The sequence below is a fragment of the Nothoprocta perdicaria genome, unplaced genomic scaffold, assembly GCF_003342845.1.
Source record: "Nothoprocta perdicaria isolate Ctin4 unplaced genomic scaffold, notPer1 scaffold_197, whole genome shotgun sequence".
Lineage (NCBI taxonomy): Eukaryota > Metazoa > Chordata > Aves > Tinamiformes > Tinamidae > Nothoprocta > Nothoprocta perdicaria.
In genome coordinates this window covers 132758-152231 of record NW_020455171.1, presented here as the reverse complement: position 1 = coordinate 152231, position 19474 = coordinate 132758, and the positions used below count along the sequence as shown (strand labels likewise).

Sequence of the window (19474 nt, the reverse complement as noted above, 5' to 3'; positions counted from 1 at the left end):
CATTTCATGCTCCCACTGGGAGTCCTCACGCGACCACTCTGGACAGAGCTGTTGTGCTGGATGGGAGCTACTGCTGCASAGCAAACTGCATCACGCACCTCTGGGGGTGGCTGCTGTGGGGCAGAAGAGCTGCTGGCCCAGTGGCCAACGCTGCTCCCAAGGCACGGCAGCCTAACAGGGACACCCCCAGATCCTGCACGTGCTGGGCTCAGAGCACGGGCAGCAGGTTAGACCTGCCCCATACGRGCTCTCTGTGTGTAGGCAGTGGGCGCTGCTGCAGGTGCTGAAAAGGGGAGGCAGCCCAGCCAGAGCAGTCACCTTTAGAGCTGATTCCAGAACCCAGAACCAAAATGAGATTATTTGTGAAAGGGGGACGTGATAGAAATCTATCAGGAGGGCCCCACTGCCAACATGAACCACCTGAACTACAACCCCGTGAGATACAGCAGTACCACTTAAAAAACAAGGCTAAAACAAATACACTCTTCTGAAGTGAATAATGATTAAAATATCAAGTCTTCCCCAGGTTTTGAAAAAAAAAATCTTCAAATTTAGGTCTTTTCTCACCTTGAAACAAGATCTTCAACATCTTGTCCCAGCTGCTGTGAGGCTAATTTACATCAATCCCAGAACTCATGCCTGACATTGAAAAYGTTAGCTTTTACTTCTAGCTGCTCTGTAACTATTCCCCACAACATTTCTAGCACAGTATTACTAGTCTCATTTGCTTACTGTAAGGAACTCAGTATACAACCCAACTCTGACCTCCATTAGCTTTGCTACTAATTCTTAATTTGACATTTCTACGTGGGCACCCCGCCTGGATCCCAGCACGCGGTGCACGGCTTTGGTATATACACCTATGTACACATTCACAGCATCCAAGATGCTTTAGGAAGGGTAACAACTAAAAGTATTTTTAGTTGAAAACATTTCTCATTCTTATGGCATTATAGCAATAAGTACCCTATACCGCTCACTGTATCACTGATTTTTTCAAGAGTTTTTTTTAAGCATTAGAAGTCAAAAGACCAATTTCTAAAAATATTTTACATGTAAACAGCACAATTCAGAGGACCAGAGTACCATCACCCTTTGGAAACACCCATCTGTATTACCATTAAGTGCTTTTAGAACAACCCACCAGGGCTGCAGGTGAATTCTCATTACAGTGACTTTAATCAATACATTAACTTGTGTTAGTTCTCTGCACGTGTAGAACTACTCCAGGTGAGACTGAAAGCAGGTCAGCTCTCAGCACCACGCTGTGTTCTCTCAAAGAGAACCACAGCTGACAAACAGAACAGGTACAGTCAGCACTAAGGATATACTTTGGGTGAAGCATTAGCTGTTGCTCCCACTGCAAAGTGAGAGGCATTTGAGATAAATAGGTAACAATGCCCTGAATGAGCATTTTCTTCCAAATTTTGGAAACTCATTTTAAGTCTAAAGCATTTTTTTTTTTTGTCCCTCATGGTTGTCACTTGGAAAGCTGCTCTGAACTGGATGATTTCTTCTGGACCAAATATATGTACTAATGATGTTGAACTATACAACTCCTTTGCTTAAAGAAATAAAAGCAAAAATCACAAACAAAACAAAAGAAAAACAAACAAATCAACCCTGCCTCATCCGGTAGTAGGTAGAACACATAAAAAAACACCCGTGGAAAGGCTGCCAGCAAAGCCAAGGGACCTGCCTTCTCAGCATGGCTTTCCTCACTGCAGCAAGGCACAAMTGACTTGGTTCACAACTCCTATGGCAGAAGCAGAGGTCAGGCTTTTCCCTTCTTCTTCTGCTTAGGAAGCCTACAAAGAGCAGCAAAGAAACCGAAGGTGTTTGTAGACTTAAGAACACAACCTGCCCTACTCGGCTTGCTTTGGAGCGGTTTTCTTTGCAACCCTGAGGGCAGAGAGCATATATGCATGTGTACACAGTACAGCAAGTATACGAACTGTTGTTATGGGTTCTTTTCTTTGGCAATGGGACGTTTCCCCATCTGCTAACAGCAGCTAGTCCCAACTTCTAACCAACARAGACTAACAATTTCTTTGACCTAGAAGTCATTCTGGTAGGTTCTGTTGCCTCTTTTGGGCCATTCTTCCTCCACCCATTTCAGTAGCACTTTCACAACATCAACCCTCTTATAAAATTTACAGAGCTCAATCAGCTGCTCCACAGTCCTGTCGCTGTTGCGTAGCAAGAACTCCAAGGTAGGACTCTGGGGCTTCTGCTCAAGGAAACACAACTCATCGTAGGTCATCCCCCATTTGCTTGCTAAATTCCTCCAGTTTTTCACTGTTGGGTGGCAGGGATCCAGCTTGAGTCTCACGGTGTACAACAAGTCCTCATCATTGAGCATGTCACTGATGGTCGGGGCACGAAATAAGCACAAGGAGCAGGTGCCATTTTCCTTGCAGGCTTTCTTGAGATCTGCAGGTAGAACCATTACATGGGCAGAAGTTAGGAACGGTGTCACTGGTTTCATCGTGAACAGAAAGTTATAACGCACAAGGGCTGAGGAATATCATGTTTCTGAGAAACATTTCTGAAACAGTCTTAATACTAGTATTTTAATGTTACAAAGTGATTTACTCATGAAATTAAATTTCAAAGATTTCTCTTGGCTGAGTCCAAGTGTTATAACCAAAAGGACAATAATTTTGAAAATACATTATTTACCATTAAAAAAAAAMCCTCCTAACTCATACCATGGCGTGACCTGGGATATGCCCTTTTTTGTTTATGGAAATTACTTGTTTTTCCTGGAAACTGCTATAGTTCCCAGTTATGCTACCCACAATATTATGTGCAAAGGACTTGTACTAAAATCTTTTACAGATGTGTTAGAATAGAGACATAGGCTCCACACGCCTGAGCTGCTGCCTTTCCGAATACATATATATAATATAAATATATATTTGCAGTAGGAGTTTCTATGTTGACAGCTGCAAACACAGTTAACATCTAGTCATTTAAATGCCAATGAAGCATAAGTGAACAACACAAGTTGTGCCTGATCCATCTGAGRAGGCTACATTAAATGCATGCTACGGAAAGAAACAAAATGCACGCTCCTCCATATCAGAGGAAAATAAGAATCCCACATTGCTGGAAGCAGGTGGTGATGTGGTTTAAAACCAGCATCAGATATCAGAACTTACCATTTGCAAGTCTCCCACACACAACAGTCAATATCTTACTAGTGGCTTTTAACAGTGCAGTTCTATCAAACTTACATATCAATAATCTTAAAACTCTGTAGAAACCAGTTCTGGCTGTGCTTCTCATTAAAAACTAAGGCCTTCAACACTGCAATAGCCTAGGGTTCTGTTTCAACATTTTGGCTGCAGCCATGACTTTACTTAGCCCCCTTATGAAGGGAGGTGGCATTTGGGACCTGTTCAAAGAACAGGAGATAATGGACATGGTCTAGGGGCACTTTATACGACTTGGACCCTGCTACCACATTGCCCAGCCAAGCAACTGCCCCTGCTTGGGATGAATGTGCTTGAAAAGGGGACTATTGCAAGAACAAAACTGTATGAATCATAATACTGATTGAAAAACAACAGGAAGCAGTGCTAGACTGTCACTGTTTATACAAGGCCTGGATCAGCAGTGATGTGAAAGACTTGAACTCCAGCTCTGAAGAAGGCTAGGTCAGTCAATGCCACCCTCTCCTAYGGATAATGGTGTCTGTTAAGGTTACTGGCAGATCGTGTGAAACTTCCTAAAAGACCTTCAGCTACTGCACGTGTTTACTCTGAGTACTGGTCCTTATCAAAGCAACTCAGCTGGATGCTGCCTTTGCGTGCATTCTGGGTTTAATATCTAAGGAAAAAACAGAAATTACTATTTTTGTAATGTTGCTCTTGAGCTTGCTTTTTTAGCAGGCTGAACACAACTTCCGAACTTTTCAACAAGACTTGCAGCTACAACACTGCTGCCAACACAGAACTTCACACGAATGCTCAGATTCCCCCTATTAAAGGGCAGACATGCTCTGGTGACACCTCTGCTCTCAGGTATCCACAGGCCTTGCTGCTGTTCTAGAGAGAAAGGTGCATTAGCTCTTCTGCTCTTCTTGTGCTCCCTGGGCTCTTGTTGAAGTGAGAAAACCCTTGCTTGCTTTAGCCATACAAAAATTTAGTTCTACAAACAAGGCAAAAGGAGTCTAATCCAATCAAAGTTCTGGATGAGCTCAAAGGGTAGGAGAGCACTCTATCTGAATTTCATCTTAACTTTGGCACCTTTGCAAAGCAAATTAAGTTTTATCCTCCAATAAAAGCTGGGAAGAGTGCKAAAGAGAACATAGGCCACAATTACAGGTAAACAAAACTAAACCAACCTGCTTCTTGTCCTATACCATGTGCAGACTATCAAAAGCATTATAAAGGTGCCCTAAGGTATTATAAAAGCATTCTAAGGTGCACTGTGTTAAATACTGGTGAGCAAAATTATGACCAACCCACCTAACTGCATGGTCCTAATGCTACACGATAGGACAAGCCTCTTCATTAAAAGAAAATTCTCAGTTATTCACTGTTGGATTAAATGGGGTGGGCATCAGTCCTGCCAAGCTGGTACCATATGGCGTAAGACCAGACAGCAGCCTCTGCTTCCTACAGATACATGTTTATAGATTTTGTTTTCAAAGTGGATACACTGGATTTATTGGGACTGTCTACATGTATTTTGTATGATGTGCATTATCAGCATGACACCCTCCAGAACAAAGGGAAAGATCTAAATAGCCCTGGTGAGCAGATAGGGACCACATGTTGGAAATGAAACAGGCTTCACAAGCACTGATTATCCTCACAGTTCTGGGCAACGGCRAAGAGCAGTTCTAATAAAGCACTTTCAAAGAAAATCTAGGAATAAAATATGCACAACAGTAAAGCTGATGTGTTACCTGAAAGTGATTCATCAGTATGGTTTTCTGAGTCTTTGTCTTCTGGCTAAAAAGCAGAAAATTAAAAATTAAAACAAAATAGTCAAATATCAGAATAACTACTTGTCTAAGCTAGAAGAGGTAGAAGATTTCTTAAAAGAATCTAAAACTAYTTGTGAAGTGAGACAAGGAACTTATCTGCTTTTTAAACAGTCTTTCTACTTTTTAGCTACTCCTATGACAGAATGGTACTRATGTTTCAAGCAGTTGGTAGTAACCTACTCTCTACACTAATTATCATTATATATAAACTTATCTGGAAAAAGAAATTAAGAAATTAACAGAAAAAAGTACACATACTCATGCTTCTTCAGTGAATATAGCAGAGCTGTCAGGTCCTTCAACCTTGGGGCTGCTTCCTGAGGAATCCATGTCAGCAAAGCATCTATTGAAAATACCTCCAGACTTTGAGCTCATTTTTGCTCTAAAATAARCCCTGTTTAAGTTACCACAAAACTGGCCTTTTGGTTAAATCTACTGAGCAATGTTTTTGCTATTAGTGACATGCTATGGGGTTACATCTTTGATATACTTTGCTCTTACTTTCTCCTTCTGCTTCCCCACATTTTCATGTTTGTTTATTTTTCCTTATTTAATTAGTGTTAACTGAATACTGAATGCAGTACTGTGTTTGAAAAATGATAGTCTGGGCACTTATCAATTATTACAAGGTGACCTCCTGGTACAGTCATGAAACGCCGCTATTGAACCACAACTATGAGTCAATAACTAGGACTGTAARGGTGGGAAATAGCTTAAGTTTTTTTTATTATTATCTTAAACTAAACAATGTGCAAAGCTTGCATTCAACAATTCATGATTTGATTTGAAAGTGTTTTCAAAGTGTTTTATAATGAGCCCTCCAAGAACTTAGCCTGTAATATGAAAGAGCAAGGGACTGTTCCACTGGTCTAGTAAAAGATCTTTTTAGCAAAACCCCTCACATTCATGGGACGCATTTTTGGACTTGAACTTGAACGTTTCTGCTGGCTCCCGTTGCACACTCCTGTTAAACCTACACGTTCCCTTAATAGCATTTTGCCTGCTAATTAAACCATAATAAAATCACATAGCAGCTTGAGACTGCAACACACGCCATGACATTTCAGTTCTGCTGCTATTTAGAGGAACATCTGAAAACTGGAAGGAYGACACCTTGATCCTAGAGCTGCGGGAAGCTGCAGCTGCCCTTACATTAGCTATGTGGGTGTGGAGCCAGGTGAACCGGCGGCTTTCTTCTGGTGAGGATTCAGAGATGAAAGCRGATGGGGATTTTCCCCTTAGATAACTCCTATGAAACACTGCTCCTTTTTGTATTGCATCATTCCTCCAAAACGATCCTAGCAGACCTCTTGGCATCCTGGAGGCAGCGCACACCAACACAAGCCAGCAGCGCAACACGACGGCGTAATAACAGRCTCTGTTCCTATCTACCCCTTCTGTGCTAAGAAATCCTCTGCCAGCAGTTGATAGACAGCTGCAGTAGTATGGTGAGCTGTCTCCCAAAGCAGTGACTGCCACGAAAGGTCAAGCTCACACACCGYTTCCCTGTCCCTGCAAACTGCAGGGTCGCACGCGCATCCGCAGTTCTCTGTGCCMCTGCTCTGCTCAAGGCAGGATGAACACTGCGCACGGCACTTGCTACGGGGTAACCCCTGTGCCTCCACCTTCTAGCTGCTTGCTTTCCCACTGGGACCAGATAAGCTTTCCCTGGACAGAGACTTTCAGCTTATGGATTTGATGTTCTTGCCATCTGATTTTCCTATGTTTAAGAAAAATTAAAACTGGAAATCCTGATTATAGTCATTGTCTCCATTTCCACTAAATTCTTAAAAAGGAGAACAGTATTAAATCCTGAGAAACAAACCCCTAGAGTAGTAACATACTAGAAGAGTAATTGCCCATCACAGCTCAGTATCTTCTTGATTAACTACACCTACGGCTAGTGTTAATGCATGTTAAAAACAAACAAACAAACAGTTCTTTCCCTGGTCCACAACTACATGGAGTTAATATGCAGTATTTGCACTAGTGCTGACGCAGGCATTGAAAAAAATCCCAGGATATTTCAAATCCTCTCACCAGAAGTCTGCTTTAACAAGACCGACCAACTGAGGAAGAAAAAAAAAAGGGGGGGGGCAGGGGGCTGGAGAAGGAAAGAAGGAAAGTGGATTTTTTTTTTTTTTTATTATTTACTTTGCAGTAACCAGACTGCTCTGCTTCAGCACCTCCTTCAAACTTACTGAAGCCATGGGACTTAGAAACACATTTTCAAAGCTCATATGCAAATGCCTTTAGGAAATGCCATYATACTCATGTCTTGTCATAAAAATAACAGAAGTGATTAGTATTGCAAGAAGTACAATAATAAAGGATACTTATCTGTGCTATACATCATCTTCCAAAACTGGTATTTTTACTAAGCAGTTAATATCCACTTTTACTATGCATTCACAATAAAATTATGCATTCAGGTGTATTCAATATTATTTCCTTGTAATGTAATTTCAATAAAACACTGCAGTGTTACTACCCTAAAATGTAACCCTAATGTACTACCCTAAAATGTAAAATTAAGGGTATTTTTTTGCCTACAGTTAAAATCAAGGCAGGTTCTACAAAGTTAAGCAAAACTGTAAAACCTATGCACAAACTGAAGATAAGCAAAATATTTTCCAGGCCTACAGATCCATTAACTCCCTAATGCCTTGAAATACCTGCACAGTAGCTCCTTTATCACAGCAATTTCAGCAAAAGGGGCATGACCTGGCAGCAAATGCTTTTTGCTTGGATGCTGGGAATGCTAAGGTTACCTCCACCATCCAAATTAAACCCACATGTTTGTTTCTGGTAAAATGCAGATGGGACTCTGCCATAAAGAACTCCATTTCATTCTTCTCTGGACGATGCACATTTCTCTTGGAGCTTTCTGTCAACCCACAGAGAATCAACAAATCTGGCAAGCAGTGTTGGAAGGATGGCAGCTGGGATGCACAGGGCCTTTTTCTGGTCTATTTTACTACTGAAACATTCCTTGCTTTCCTGAAGCAATCTGAAAGGCATTCATTTGTTAACAGAGCTAATCAACAGCAGTAGCTTAGTTTAAATTCAGCTACAATTTTCCTTACCTGTTGGACTAGGCCAGAATCTGAAGTTAGAGTCCTGATGTTGACAGAGGCAATTTCCAGTGTAACTTGATCAGTGAGGTACTCCTGGGCTAAGATAAAAATTGTGAGATATTGGTCTCCCATCTGAACACAAATGCAAACAGTAAGGCTGTCAAACATACCTCACCCATGTCTAACACAACATTTAACTCCATATCAGTCACTAGGAAATACTGGAATAAAAACAAAAAAAAATTGCAGAGGATTTTCTTCTTAAAACTTGCATTTCTTTTTCAGAAAAGCAACTGCTACACATTTTTGATGCAAGAGTCATGTCCTTCTTTCATAAAGGCGACCATGAGTAGAACCAAGGGAATATTTACCAAGCCCAATTAACCATACAATCAAAATAGGCTGAAAAAGGTCACAAACCCATACAATGCTCTTTTTGCTTTGCTTTTTGCATCACACTTATAAAGATCAATATTGAATTATGTACTACACAAGTGTTTAATTTTTTACTTCTACTCTGCTGCAAATTAGGCTCACCTTATTTCTAAAAAAATCTTTTTTTTCCTTCCCCTTAGAGACCAAGATAAATCTGTCATTTATATTTATCAAACTCCACTTAATTTACTGTGTGTCAGATTTGACTGGAAATAGAACTATACTCAAAACATGAGTTAAACATTAAGCCTACTCCTGAAAGATGAAAAATCCCTCAGTTCAGCTTCAATTCTTAATCAGTAGAGGGTGCTAGGAACTTTAATAAGATAGGTCTTAAAAYGGCCCATTAACTAATTGACTAAAAACAAACAAACAAAAGACACACAACAAAACAGAAAGGCCCTATGTACTTTATATTTGAATATAATTTGTTTGCTTCAGATTTAATATTATATAAAATAGGCCTGCAGACCCATAACATTTTTAGCTCCCAGATTCATATTTAGAAGTCTGTGTTCTTAAAGAAAATAAAATTCATTCTTTTGAGCACACTGAAAGAGCATCTAAGGAATTGTCTAGTGGCAATCCAAAAATTCAAAACACACAACAGGGAATGAAATAATTCTAAAAATTATGTCCGAGAAAAAAATCCAGAAATGAACAGAACATAAAGAGGTACTTGCATCACTTCTTACTCTAAAGAGGAAGTGCTAAGCTATATTAGTACTTGAATCTTTTCACATGTAGCAAGCGGAAGCAGAAATAAAATTAAAAACAAACCAAGTCTGTTTCCTTTCTACAGAAAGTGCTGAAATTTCTACTTCTTCTCAGCTCTGCTTTTTCAATTACATTACTTAAAGCATGGGATGTCAGATTTCCAGCCTTTAAAAACATTAGCTAGTTGGAAATCATCTAATCCATTTGGAGGGGTCTCTAGTGTCAGGGGTGAAATACAAAAAAGACATAAAAGTGTTATACAGAAACTCTTTCAGTGTTAGTAAATAGTTGTGGGGGAATAAACTACCTGCCTGCAGGTAAACAGAAGTCAGCTTGTGATTTCTACTTAGTCTTCACCTCRTGATTTCTACTTCATCTTCGCCTCTTTGCTATTCCTCTGCTGGGCAGGGTCTCCCCATTTTCTGTGCCTGGCTCCCTCGCAAACAGCCCCTTAGCCTTTCAGGCATTGGAGCTCTGCCATCCTTCCAGGAGCCTCCCAGGGGCTTCCCTCCTGCCCTGCACGGCCCAGGCTGCGGACAGGCCCGTGGGCACCGCGAGGGGCCCCTTCCCGGCACCCAACCCGGCTGCACCCCCCACGCTCACCCCTTCCAGGAGCCTCCCAGGGGCTTCCCTCCTGCCCTGCACGGCCCAGGCTGCGGACAGGCCCGTGGGCACCGCGAGGGGCCCCTTCCCGGCACCCAACCCGGCTGCACCCCCCACGCTCACCCCACTCATGTGGGCAGAGGCAGGGGCTTGTGCAGAGAGGGCCTCGCTACGTGCTGTTAACAGCTGCCCGCAGTAAGAAACGGCATGAAGAGTTAACTGGTTGCAGGGCTGGGAACGCGATCAGAGGCAAGAGACCTGGAAGGTATTTCTGGATTATATTTCTGATAACCTGAAGGCGCTGGTAACCTCTTCAAAGTCACCTTTTAACATTATCRTGTCTGTATCATCTGCTCTCTGAACTCTCCTTTTTGATGGCACCACCATATGTTCCTTYCGAGGTAAGGAAGCAACATCTTCTGCTGATTGCTAGTTAAGATTTCTGCACCAAAACTAAACTCTGCTGGGAAATTTCAGAAGCTATGTACACCAAACTGACCTTAAAATACAGAGACACTACATTTGAAACAAACACCTAGGGGGAAAACAAAAAGTGCTTCAATTTGTTGGAACKCACTAACAGTTCTGCATGTAGCAACACAGATCTATGACACCTGAACTAACACACACATCCACAGTGCTTACCTTTAGGAGCTCCTGTATCTTGGACAGGGTATTTTTCAGTCTGTAACAGAAAGGAGACACACACGTTTTTGTTATTGTCATTGTAATTGTGCTAGAGAAAGAGTGCACAACTCTAACTATGCACATTTTTTATCTTTTGAATTGCTATGGGTTGATCTGTCTACAATCATATATATAGTAAAGTGCTTCTGATGTGGCAAGCGAGACACGACTTATTAATACTTCTGGATTTTAAGTGGTGGGCTGCTCAGCAGTAACACAGTTTGCTGCTCTGCTGCACTGCAACAACTTGTGGGGAGGACAGGGAAGCAGACAGACTTCTTGGTAAAGAAACTTTGCATTTATCTAGTAAGATAGCAATCTAAAAAGATAATKCATATCAAGAGGAACAAAAATGATTTCAAAAGCTCTTTTAACACAGATAAACCTTTATTAAAGTGTTACTGCACTGAAGGATACAATATTTTCCTTTCTGCTTTGAAATTACAGAGCTGATTAAGATGAAGAAGAAAACTATGCAGCTTAAGGAGATAGGTGCTGATTTCCAGGCATCCATGTTATAACTTGCTATTAGACCTCGACATCCACCTCCTTCCCCATGACCCCAACCTTATGCCAAMGGCAGGCTTTCACAGACACTCTTACCAAGCAGGCTAAAGATCCCACTTTGTTGGGTGCATGGGGATGGGAAGTTTCGTTTCTCTTGAACAGGTACAAAAACTTCTCTCCACCTTTTAAAAGCTCCCTTAGGCATGAGCACAGTTTTAATTTAGGCAATCCATGGAAACAATCATAAAAGTTTCTACCTTTTATATTACAGCCTGCTAACACAAACGTATGCAGGCAGGCCGCAAAATGGATCCCTGGGGGAAATCAGCATTTAAAGGACTTAGCACATTTTCTATGCTGTTTTTCTCCACCCTCCCCCCACACACACACACCAGTGGACTCTCTTTTGCAAAACTTCATAATGGGAAGAAAATATCAAGGGAAAGCGACAGCTTGCTAACTTGCTACCCATTAAATAAACCAATGCATTTTTCATTTGTTTATATAACTACATTAGACAATAGTCTAAGGTCTGGGCTGCACAGCATTGTTATTTTCCCGTAGAGCAAACAACCCACGGCAACATTACAAATAAAAATTCTTAAAAGGACTTTGCAGAATGTTATAATACTCCATTTACCTGATAGACGTCTTGTCTCAGCGTAAGACTGGCACGCTTAGCACCCTAAGACATAAGAACTGGTTATACGGGGTGTGCCAGGAGGGCAGGAGGACCCCGGCCGCTCCCTCGCTGACTGGGGTTCCCCCCCAGCCTGTTGCAGGGCACTTGGCTCTGGCTACAGCCTCCTACCACCTGACCCCATCAGTGCAAATAGCTACTGGAARGAACAATAACTCAACACAACTGACATTTTAAGTCCTGCTTTAAGGTGGTTTTCTTATCCCTCCAACCCATGCAGTCAGGAGAAGCTCTGCGCTAGTCTTTTCTCTAAATATTATCTAAAAAAAAAGTGGTTAATGAGTAAATAATTAGCTAGATGGACAATAATCTCTCAAGTAAACATGGTGTTGATGTATAAATAAAAGGTACCATAAAAAAAAAATCTGTAATAATGTAACAAGGATTCCTTCCCATCTAACCCATGGATTGATAGCATGGGATCCCGCAAATGTACGTACATCAGCAACATTGTTTCCAGGTTAACTGTGGAAGGCTAGTAAATTAAGTTTCAGTTGCACAGTGAAATATAGAGAGAGACATATATGCATGGTTTGGATTAATAACATTATTGAACATCTTAGCTCAATTCTGAATTATGTGACTGTAGAGAGCTATAAAGTCTGCAAGCGTTAGAGACACCTACCATGGTTATGGAAAGCGTGCTGGGATCTGTATCCTCTACTGGCTCTTTTGCTGCATGATCTGCTGGAAGTGAAAAGTTTTATCATTGTACAATCCTCAAGATACTTCCATCCAGCAACTCATATTCCCCTCTGTCTGATCAAGATAATGCACAACTACATAGTCAGCATATGCATTAGGTCAAGTTTCATTTGCACAAGAAAACTGGATAAACTAGAAAATGCCAGAGATGCTAGACAGATGAGAAACTGCATGCAACAAGGAAATCCAACTCTGAGTCAATAAATAAAAAAATTAAATGAAAATTAAGTAATTTTTAATAAAAATATTTTAAAAAGAAAAGTCACAAAGAATGTAATCAGAAAATCATCTAAAGATATTTTTTCTCCAACTAGCAGCACTCCWTTTTTTCCTTAAAGCAATAATTTAAACAGTAAATATACCCACTGCAACAAAAATATTAAACAACACATTGCAGTACAAAACAAAATAAAAACATACTTGAGGTAAACATTATTTGCACAATAGAATCATAAACTTGTATTAACATCAAAAGGATATGACAACAAATCTTGAAAGATTTTCCATCAAGTGTTGTCCCCTCTGCACTGAGGGCTGGCTCATAGCTCAACACTGACCAAGATCATAGAGCATGTGGAGCAAAACTCACACAGAAGCCAGCACCCTGCCTTAAATTTCATGTCTTCATGACACTTCTGCAAGGCAGATCTCTTCTACAGGTAAGTATTATTTTATTAAAAGCCATGAAAAGCCTTTCAAATGACATAGGGGCCTTAGCATTTTGTTCCTCTCATTGCAGAAGTCCGCATACTTGCTCTAAGAACGCATTAATGCTCCTGCTGCCTCAACCGAAAGCGAGTGGTTGGCCTAAGTATGAGGGGATTATCCCTCCATGCTCCCACTGCAGTTCGGGGTTTGAAAACACACAGACAGAAGAGCAACTGCACCAAAGCAAAACAAAACTGCATCCTTTTAACAGGAGACCTTCCTGGTACGTCTTAAATCCTTACTTAAGAAACATGGTATTAACGGAACATCCTGCAGAAAACTCACCCTGGCAGCAAGGGACAGTAAAAACCACCATAAACTCACCTCAAATACAGAGTGAGACACAAGGAAAGGCTACAAGTGAGGAGAAGTAATTGCTGAAGAGTAGGCCCAAAAAAAGAAGGCGGCAGGTGGGGAACATACCCGGGAGGTGTGAAGGAACTGGAAGGTGAATTTGGGCAGAGCGCGCCACTGCCTAACCCACCTGTGAAGGAAACAGGCAGAAACAGCACGTACCGGATCCAGGGGAAAAAAAGAGCTAGAAAAACAGCTGAAAAAATGACCAAGGATAAAGAAAGGGGAGCTGGATTTTCCTGATTTTCCAAAGAAATTGTTTTTCCAAATAGGCTGAGAAAGCAACCCCGAAAACAGAACTAGAAATTGATGAAACAGAAGCAGCAGTGCTGAACACAAACGTGAGTGATGTGAAAGGGGCTGGCTGGACAAGAAATGAGCGAGGGGAAGGCCAATGCCAGCCCCATCAGGGACAGGGAACAGGAGAGCTGGGAGTCAGACAGGGTGAAAAGCTTGAGGAGGAAACCAGGGGAAGGGAAATTAAGGCTACTGGAAAGGACACTGATGAGCTCTGGCTTGCAGGGGGATGAGGAGAGAATAGGAAAAAGGCAGGAAGGATGGCCCAGGGGCTGGATCCTCTAAAGGCACAGGCTCCTTTCCCCAGCTTCTTAAAAACATCCTGTGCACCTGACAGACAAGTCTCACACCCTGTGCCTTACACCATCACTTGAGGGGAAAGATAGCCCTGAAAAACAGCTGCAAAGGAGAAGCCACTGTTGGGGAAAACACAGGGCTGGGGGAGGCACAGGCTGGAGGTGACACATAGTTAATCACTGATTAACTCAACAGCAGTCAAATGCAAGGAATATCTAACCTCACAAAAATAACTCCATACTTGGCCAGAATTAACTTTTGGTTATTCTCTGAGTAGCTCTTTTGAACTGTTTGGCCACTTCCCACGTGTTTTTAATTCATCTCTGACCAAATATAGCAACACATCTACATTCAGCAAAATACCAACCAGTTAACAGAAATATTAAATATTTGACATCAGTTTATTTCAGACACTTTATAGCAGCAGAGATCCTTTTCTGGGGAGAGAGAGAGAGAAAAAAAATATATATATATATATAAAATCTGTATGGGAACCTTAATGAAGACACACAAAGCAGCCCCACGGTAAAGGCTCTATCCTCTGCCTGCTGTGACACCTGCAAGATGCAACCAGGGCACATGGCAACACTGGCACTTCCCACAGTCCAGAGGGAAGCACAGAGCAAGCGGGAGCCACTCGGAATTCAGAGGAAGCTCCTGACAGTCCCCGCCGTGACCCCACAAGCAGAAACAGGGCACAGGGCAGTAGTGTTGATTCCTGCTTCCCAGGTCTCCCACAGGAACTGTGAATCAGTGACTTTACCTACCTCTTGCTTGGTATTCATCTTGTAAATTCTTACTTAAAGACTCATTTTCTTTCCCTAGACCTCAATTTCTTCTTCTTGTTCTAGCTCTTTATAAAGAACAGTAATTTGCCCAGATTTTGTGTTGCAGGGCTCTAACAACTGCTTACATTTTCTGCAGGTGGCATGAATGTGGGTGAACATTCGCACCTGAACAYTGAGCTCCCATTTACCAGCTGTGAACGAGGCCTCACGGTCTTGCTGAACACTGATAGCTGGCATTACTTCGAGGAAGGGAATTAAATTACCACACCTCTGCTTTCTTTCCCACATATGCCTCCCAAAACACTTKGCAGCTCATTTCAACAGCAGGAAGGGAAAGCTCTCAGTCTATCTCCAAATGAAAACACAGTTTTGCGTGCTCAAACACTACCCGTTTCTACACTCTCACCGTGCACGTTCCMAGTTCCCAGTGCCACATCACGCTCACACAGGAGGGAGGATGGAAGGCAGGCGCATTTCCTTCAAGCAGGGGGGGCTCCCAACACAACACGGCGCGGGGCATAGGCAGCATTTACAGCATTTACCTCTTGCGGCTTCTTCTCCCAAAGAGCCGCCAGGCTCCCACACGGAGGCTCYGAGGAGCAGGGCCTACCTTGGGGCAGGGCCTCCTTCCTCGGCCCCACTCGGCCTGCACCGAGGGGCTGTCTCACGTGCAGRCGAGGCACCCAAGCCCCCAGCACTGATTGGGGCAGGGAATAAGAAGAACAGAAATTCTTTCTRCTTATTGCTAATTATTCAAACCCTATCACTGCCTGGGCAGAGAGGCAGAAGAACAGAGACCGTGGCACACCTGAGGGCGAGGACTCGGATTCCCACGTGCCAAGAGCCATGCAAGGCAGAGAGCACTGCTCTCCTAGCCGCTTAAGGTCGGGAATGAAAACAGACACACAGATAAACGAACAAACAGGCGCCTCCGAAGGCCGCCGGCGCGCACAGCCCAGCCGCGGCACCGGGCAGACCGCCACCTCGCCGCGCGCCGAGCTACCGGAGGGGAAGGGGGGGCGGGCGCAGCTACCGCGGCCCGGGCCGCGCTCCTCCTCACCTGGCGGCGGCGGCGGCTCCCGCGCGGCGGCCATGGGGCGGCCGGGAGGGCGCGCGAGGCGGCGGCGGCGCCGACGTGCCCGGAACCGCCGCAACTGCCACACCCGCCAACCGCCCCCTTCCTGGCGCGGCCCACAGGTAGGGCCGGGCGGGGCCGGCGGGCCGGGGCGGGGCCGCCGCTCCAACGGCCGCTCCAACGGCCGCCGACCCGGGGCCGGTTCGGGCGCGCCTGARGATGGAGGTCGCGGCTCCGTGTGGCGTAAGGGCTTCAGAGCGGCGGGGCTCCCCATCTCCCTCCCCCCCCCCTTTTTTTTTCCTTTTAAAATTTTATTTTTAGCGATATCTTAAGTTCGTTCCCACGCTGGAGGTATTTCCAGCAGCACGGTGAAGGGGACATCTTTTCACATCGTTTCCCGAGTTCCTCCTTCCCACTGCCCCATCTCGACCAGAGTTGAGGCTTCAATACGTGCAAAGCAATACGCGATTTATTACTATTATTTTCTTTCCAGGGGGCCCACACAGGAAATCGGTTTCTAAACAGTTTCAAAATATCATAATTTTTCAAATATCAGTTTTGAAATACCGCACGTTGTTATTTAACTTGCAGGTGCCTCCAAAAGAGCCCCCCATTGCCAGGTTAGGCTAGTGGGGCATTCCGCAGGTGTTACCCACTGTGCTCTTTCCTTAAAAGGTCACTCCATAGCCAAATCCTCCTTGGCTGCAGGGTGCAGTTGCTAGTTTCGGGGACTGATTACACTATAGTGTAACTGAAAGCAGCCTTTGGTCCATGAAGCATTAAAAACTGCATGCTTTTTGCATAGCTATTTTCCGTATCAGGTGTTTATAAACCTAAAAGTCACTGATAAACATTAAATTGCTCTTGTTTTCAGGATTAGATCAACTACAATGGCTCATTCTGTGATGCAGCTTTTCACGCCATCTAGAATGCAAGTGTTTGTCGTTCCTAGATAGCCCTTTTTTTTTTTTTTTTTTTTTTTTTTTTTACTGAAATGGAGAATTTGCCATTGAGTTACACACTTACACACATACACACAGTGTCATCTCCACAGTACAGCTACCAGGTCACTGATATTTCTGTCATTCATAATGGCTAAAAAGAAAAAGAAAAAAAAAAAAACAATCAGAGAAGTATTTTTGCCAGGCACATAAATCTGAGTCAGGCTATTCCTGGTACAGATCAGCATATTATCACTGAAACTCCTTCCCAATAATGGAGACCTTTCTTTAGTGTAAAAATTAGACCTTGAGCCTAATTAGAAATAGACTTGCTAATTCCATATGCTTCCCTGGAAACACAGAACCCTAATGTTTTTGATGATGGATAACCAGGGAAAAGGAAATGTATTCCTACTAACACAGATCTGCACAAATGCTGAAGTTAGTAACTGCAGCATCTGCTGTAAATGCAGTGAGTCATAAAGTCATCGTAGAGCTAAGAATTTTATGGATTTCCAGCCTGCTAAATTTATGTCTCAATAAAACAATTGCCCTTGTCTGGTCCTACATGTAAACATTGCCTCTGTGCACTGTTTGAAGACTGAGGTTTTAACCTCAGAGATAGATACAGTTACTGACTATGTAAATATTGGATAAATATGATACATGATCTGTAAGATCTTGATTAAGATTCTTTAGAATATCCCAAGGTTACTGGTGTTGGAAGCTAAGGTGGGTTTGATCATCAATGTGACATTTACTCTAGCCAGAATTTACACTCTAAAATCTTCCTACATTAGGATTCAGCAACTGAAACTTGTTAATTCTGTTAAATGTCATGTATTTATAACATTTTGTATGTAAATCACATTAGTTTTTAAATTTCTTTTTTTTTCCAATTGTTAACACATTAATCTTAGAGTATCCTTTAAAATAATGGACTTTAAAAACAGAGGGACCAATACTCTAGATAACATTACTGGCTTAAAATGTAGGTTAGTCATCATAATTTAACAATTTATTCCTAGTGCTTAATTGGAGGATTAGGCAATTACATGCAAATATCAACATTTGCCTTTTACATGCCTGCTCTTGTATATACWTTAATGACAAATACAGAAGTCAAGTTTGTTACTTCCTTAACTGACCAGTCAAGAAACACAGCAAATATTTTGACTAAACTAATTATATTTTATCATAAAAACTACATATCAGAACTAGATAAATTTAAATAGTGAAATTTTCTAAAACAATATATCAACTCTCTAGTCAAATTTCTACACTTAAGTGCAATTTAGATCATATATTGTCACAATCCTGCAAGCAGCTAATTCAGTGTTAACTGATGATAAATTTGAGGTTAGGATTGTGTAGATTGATACTTGAATCCAAACCAAATGTTTTCAAAAAACATAAAAAAAATAAAAAAACAAGGCCTCATCTTGTACCATCTCCCTGACCCCATCCAGGAAAAAAAAAAAAAAAAAAAAAAAAAAAAGGCCTCGTACCATCTCCCTGACCCCATCCAGGAAAAAAAAAAAAAAAAAAAAAAAAAAAAAAAAAGCCCTACCTTTCAGCACAGAGACAGTTCCCAGATTTCCCAGAGAGCTACAAATTATCTGGGAATACATGGCCAGTTACTTCATTGTTTGAACTAACAATTGACCCACAGTCGGGAAAGTGCTTCCGCAGCATCTGAACAAAAGGGCTGCAAATTGGACCTTTTTATCACCCATGGACAACATAGTTTTGTCCAGCAAAATATTACTGCTAACTCTCCACAAAATGGYATTAAGTATTATTCTATCTGATCATCTAAGGGTTTTTTCCTTTTTTTTTTCCCCAGGGAAATAAAGAAGAGCCATTCCACATCACGAATGATACTTTGATTAACTTGGCAGAACAGTCTTCCCCTCACAGGCAGGGGCTGCTGATAATCATGGTAACTGAGGGCCTGCCAGCATCATTTAAAAACCTTGTTTTTCTCTTCCTCATTCTTTTGCTATACACGTTTTGAACATCTTTGTTTAAGAAAGTACGTTTTTAATCAGRAAAATACTTCATTGTTTCAAAATCAACCCTTGCTTGCTGATGTATTTCAGAGGAGTCCGAAGATTCGTCCCTATATTTCTCCCTCAGATATCCCTCTATAGCTTTCAACTGCTGGYAGCTTCAGTATGTTGTTAGACCAGTTCTTCAAAACCCTGGTGTAGGAATAATTAACCAGAAGCTTAAAATTTAAATTGCTTTCTTTGCTGATAATTATGTTGGTTTGTACTTTTACACCTTTACAGGAGTGTCATGTTTAGACACTTATTTGAAAATAAATTGAAATTTCTTAAAAAYACAAGAAATGATACATACCTAGACCATCCCACATAAGTCTGTGCACTGTGTTCCCAACACTCAGTGACGGAGCTGTGTCAAAATCAAGCAAGAAGCTCCATGAGCCAAGAAACAGTAAAATTTTACTTTATCTGGATTGGCATATTGCAATTGAGCCTAATATGTTTGGCTTCAGGCTGTAGTTCATCCTTCCGTGGGAGCATTAGTGGGTGTCCCTGCCTGGCTGCTTGTTTTCATA

The 19474-nt window shown here is 42.1% G+C and overlaps 1 protein-coding gene across 1 annotated transcript; it reads right to left on the bottom strand.

The window, feature by feature from the left end:
- Positions 1 to 1579: 1579 nt before the first annotated feature.
- On the bottom strand, positions 1580 to 15466 carry EDARADD (EDAR associated death domain). Its single transcript, XM_026037391.1, has 7 exons — positions 15417 to 15466; positions 12351 to 12412; positions 11666 to 11710; positions 10477 to 10516; positions 8086 to 8174; positions 4919 to 4964; positions 1580 to 2433 (listed from the first exon to the last, which is right to left on the bottom strand). The coding sequence occupies exons 2-7, from the start codon at positions 12351 to 12353 to the stop codon at positions 2057 to 2059; spliced, it is 600 nt and encodes a 199-aa protein (XP_025893176.1). The 5' UTR covers positions 12354 to 12412; positions 15417 to 15466; the 3' UTR covers positions 1580 to 2056.
- Positions 15467 to 19474: the final 4008 nt, after the last annotated feature.

Excerpts from the sequence above, each read along its gene's own strand:
- EDARADD (XM_026037391.1), bottom strand. Across the intron at positions 10,517-11,665 it reads TGAGACAAGACGTCTATCAG|ACTGAAAAATACCCTGTCCA; the intron begins GTAAATGGAGTA and ends TTTCTGTTACAG. Across the intron at positions 4,965-8,085 it reads ATTCTGGCCTAGTCCAACAG|CCAGAAGACAAAGACTCAGA; the intron begins GTAAGGAAAATT and ends TCTGCTTTTTAG.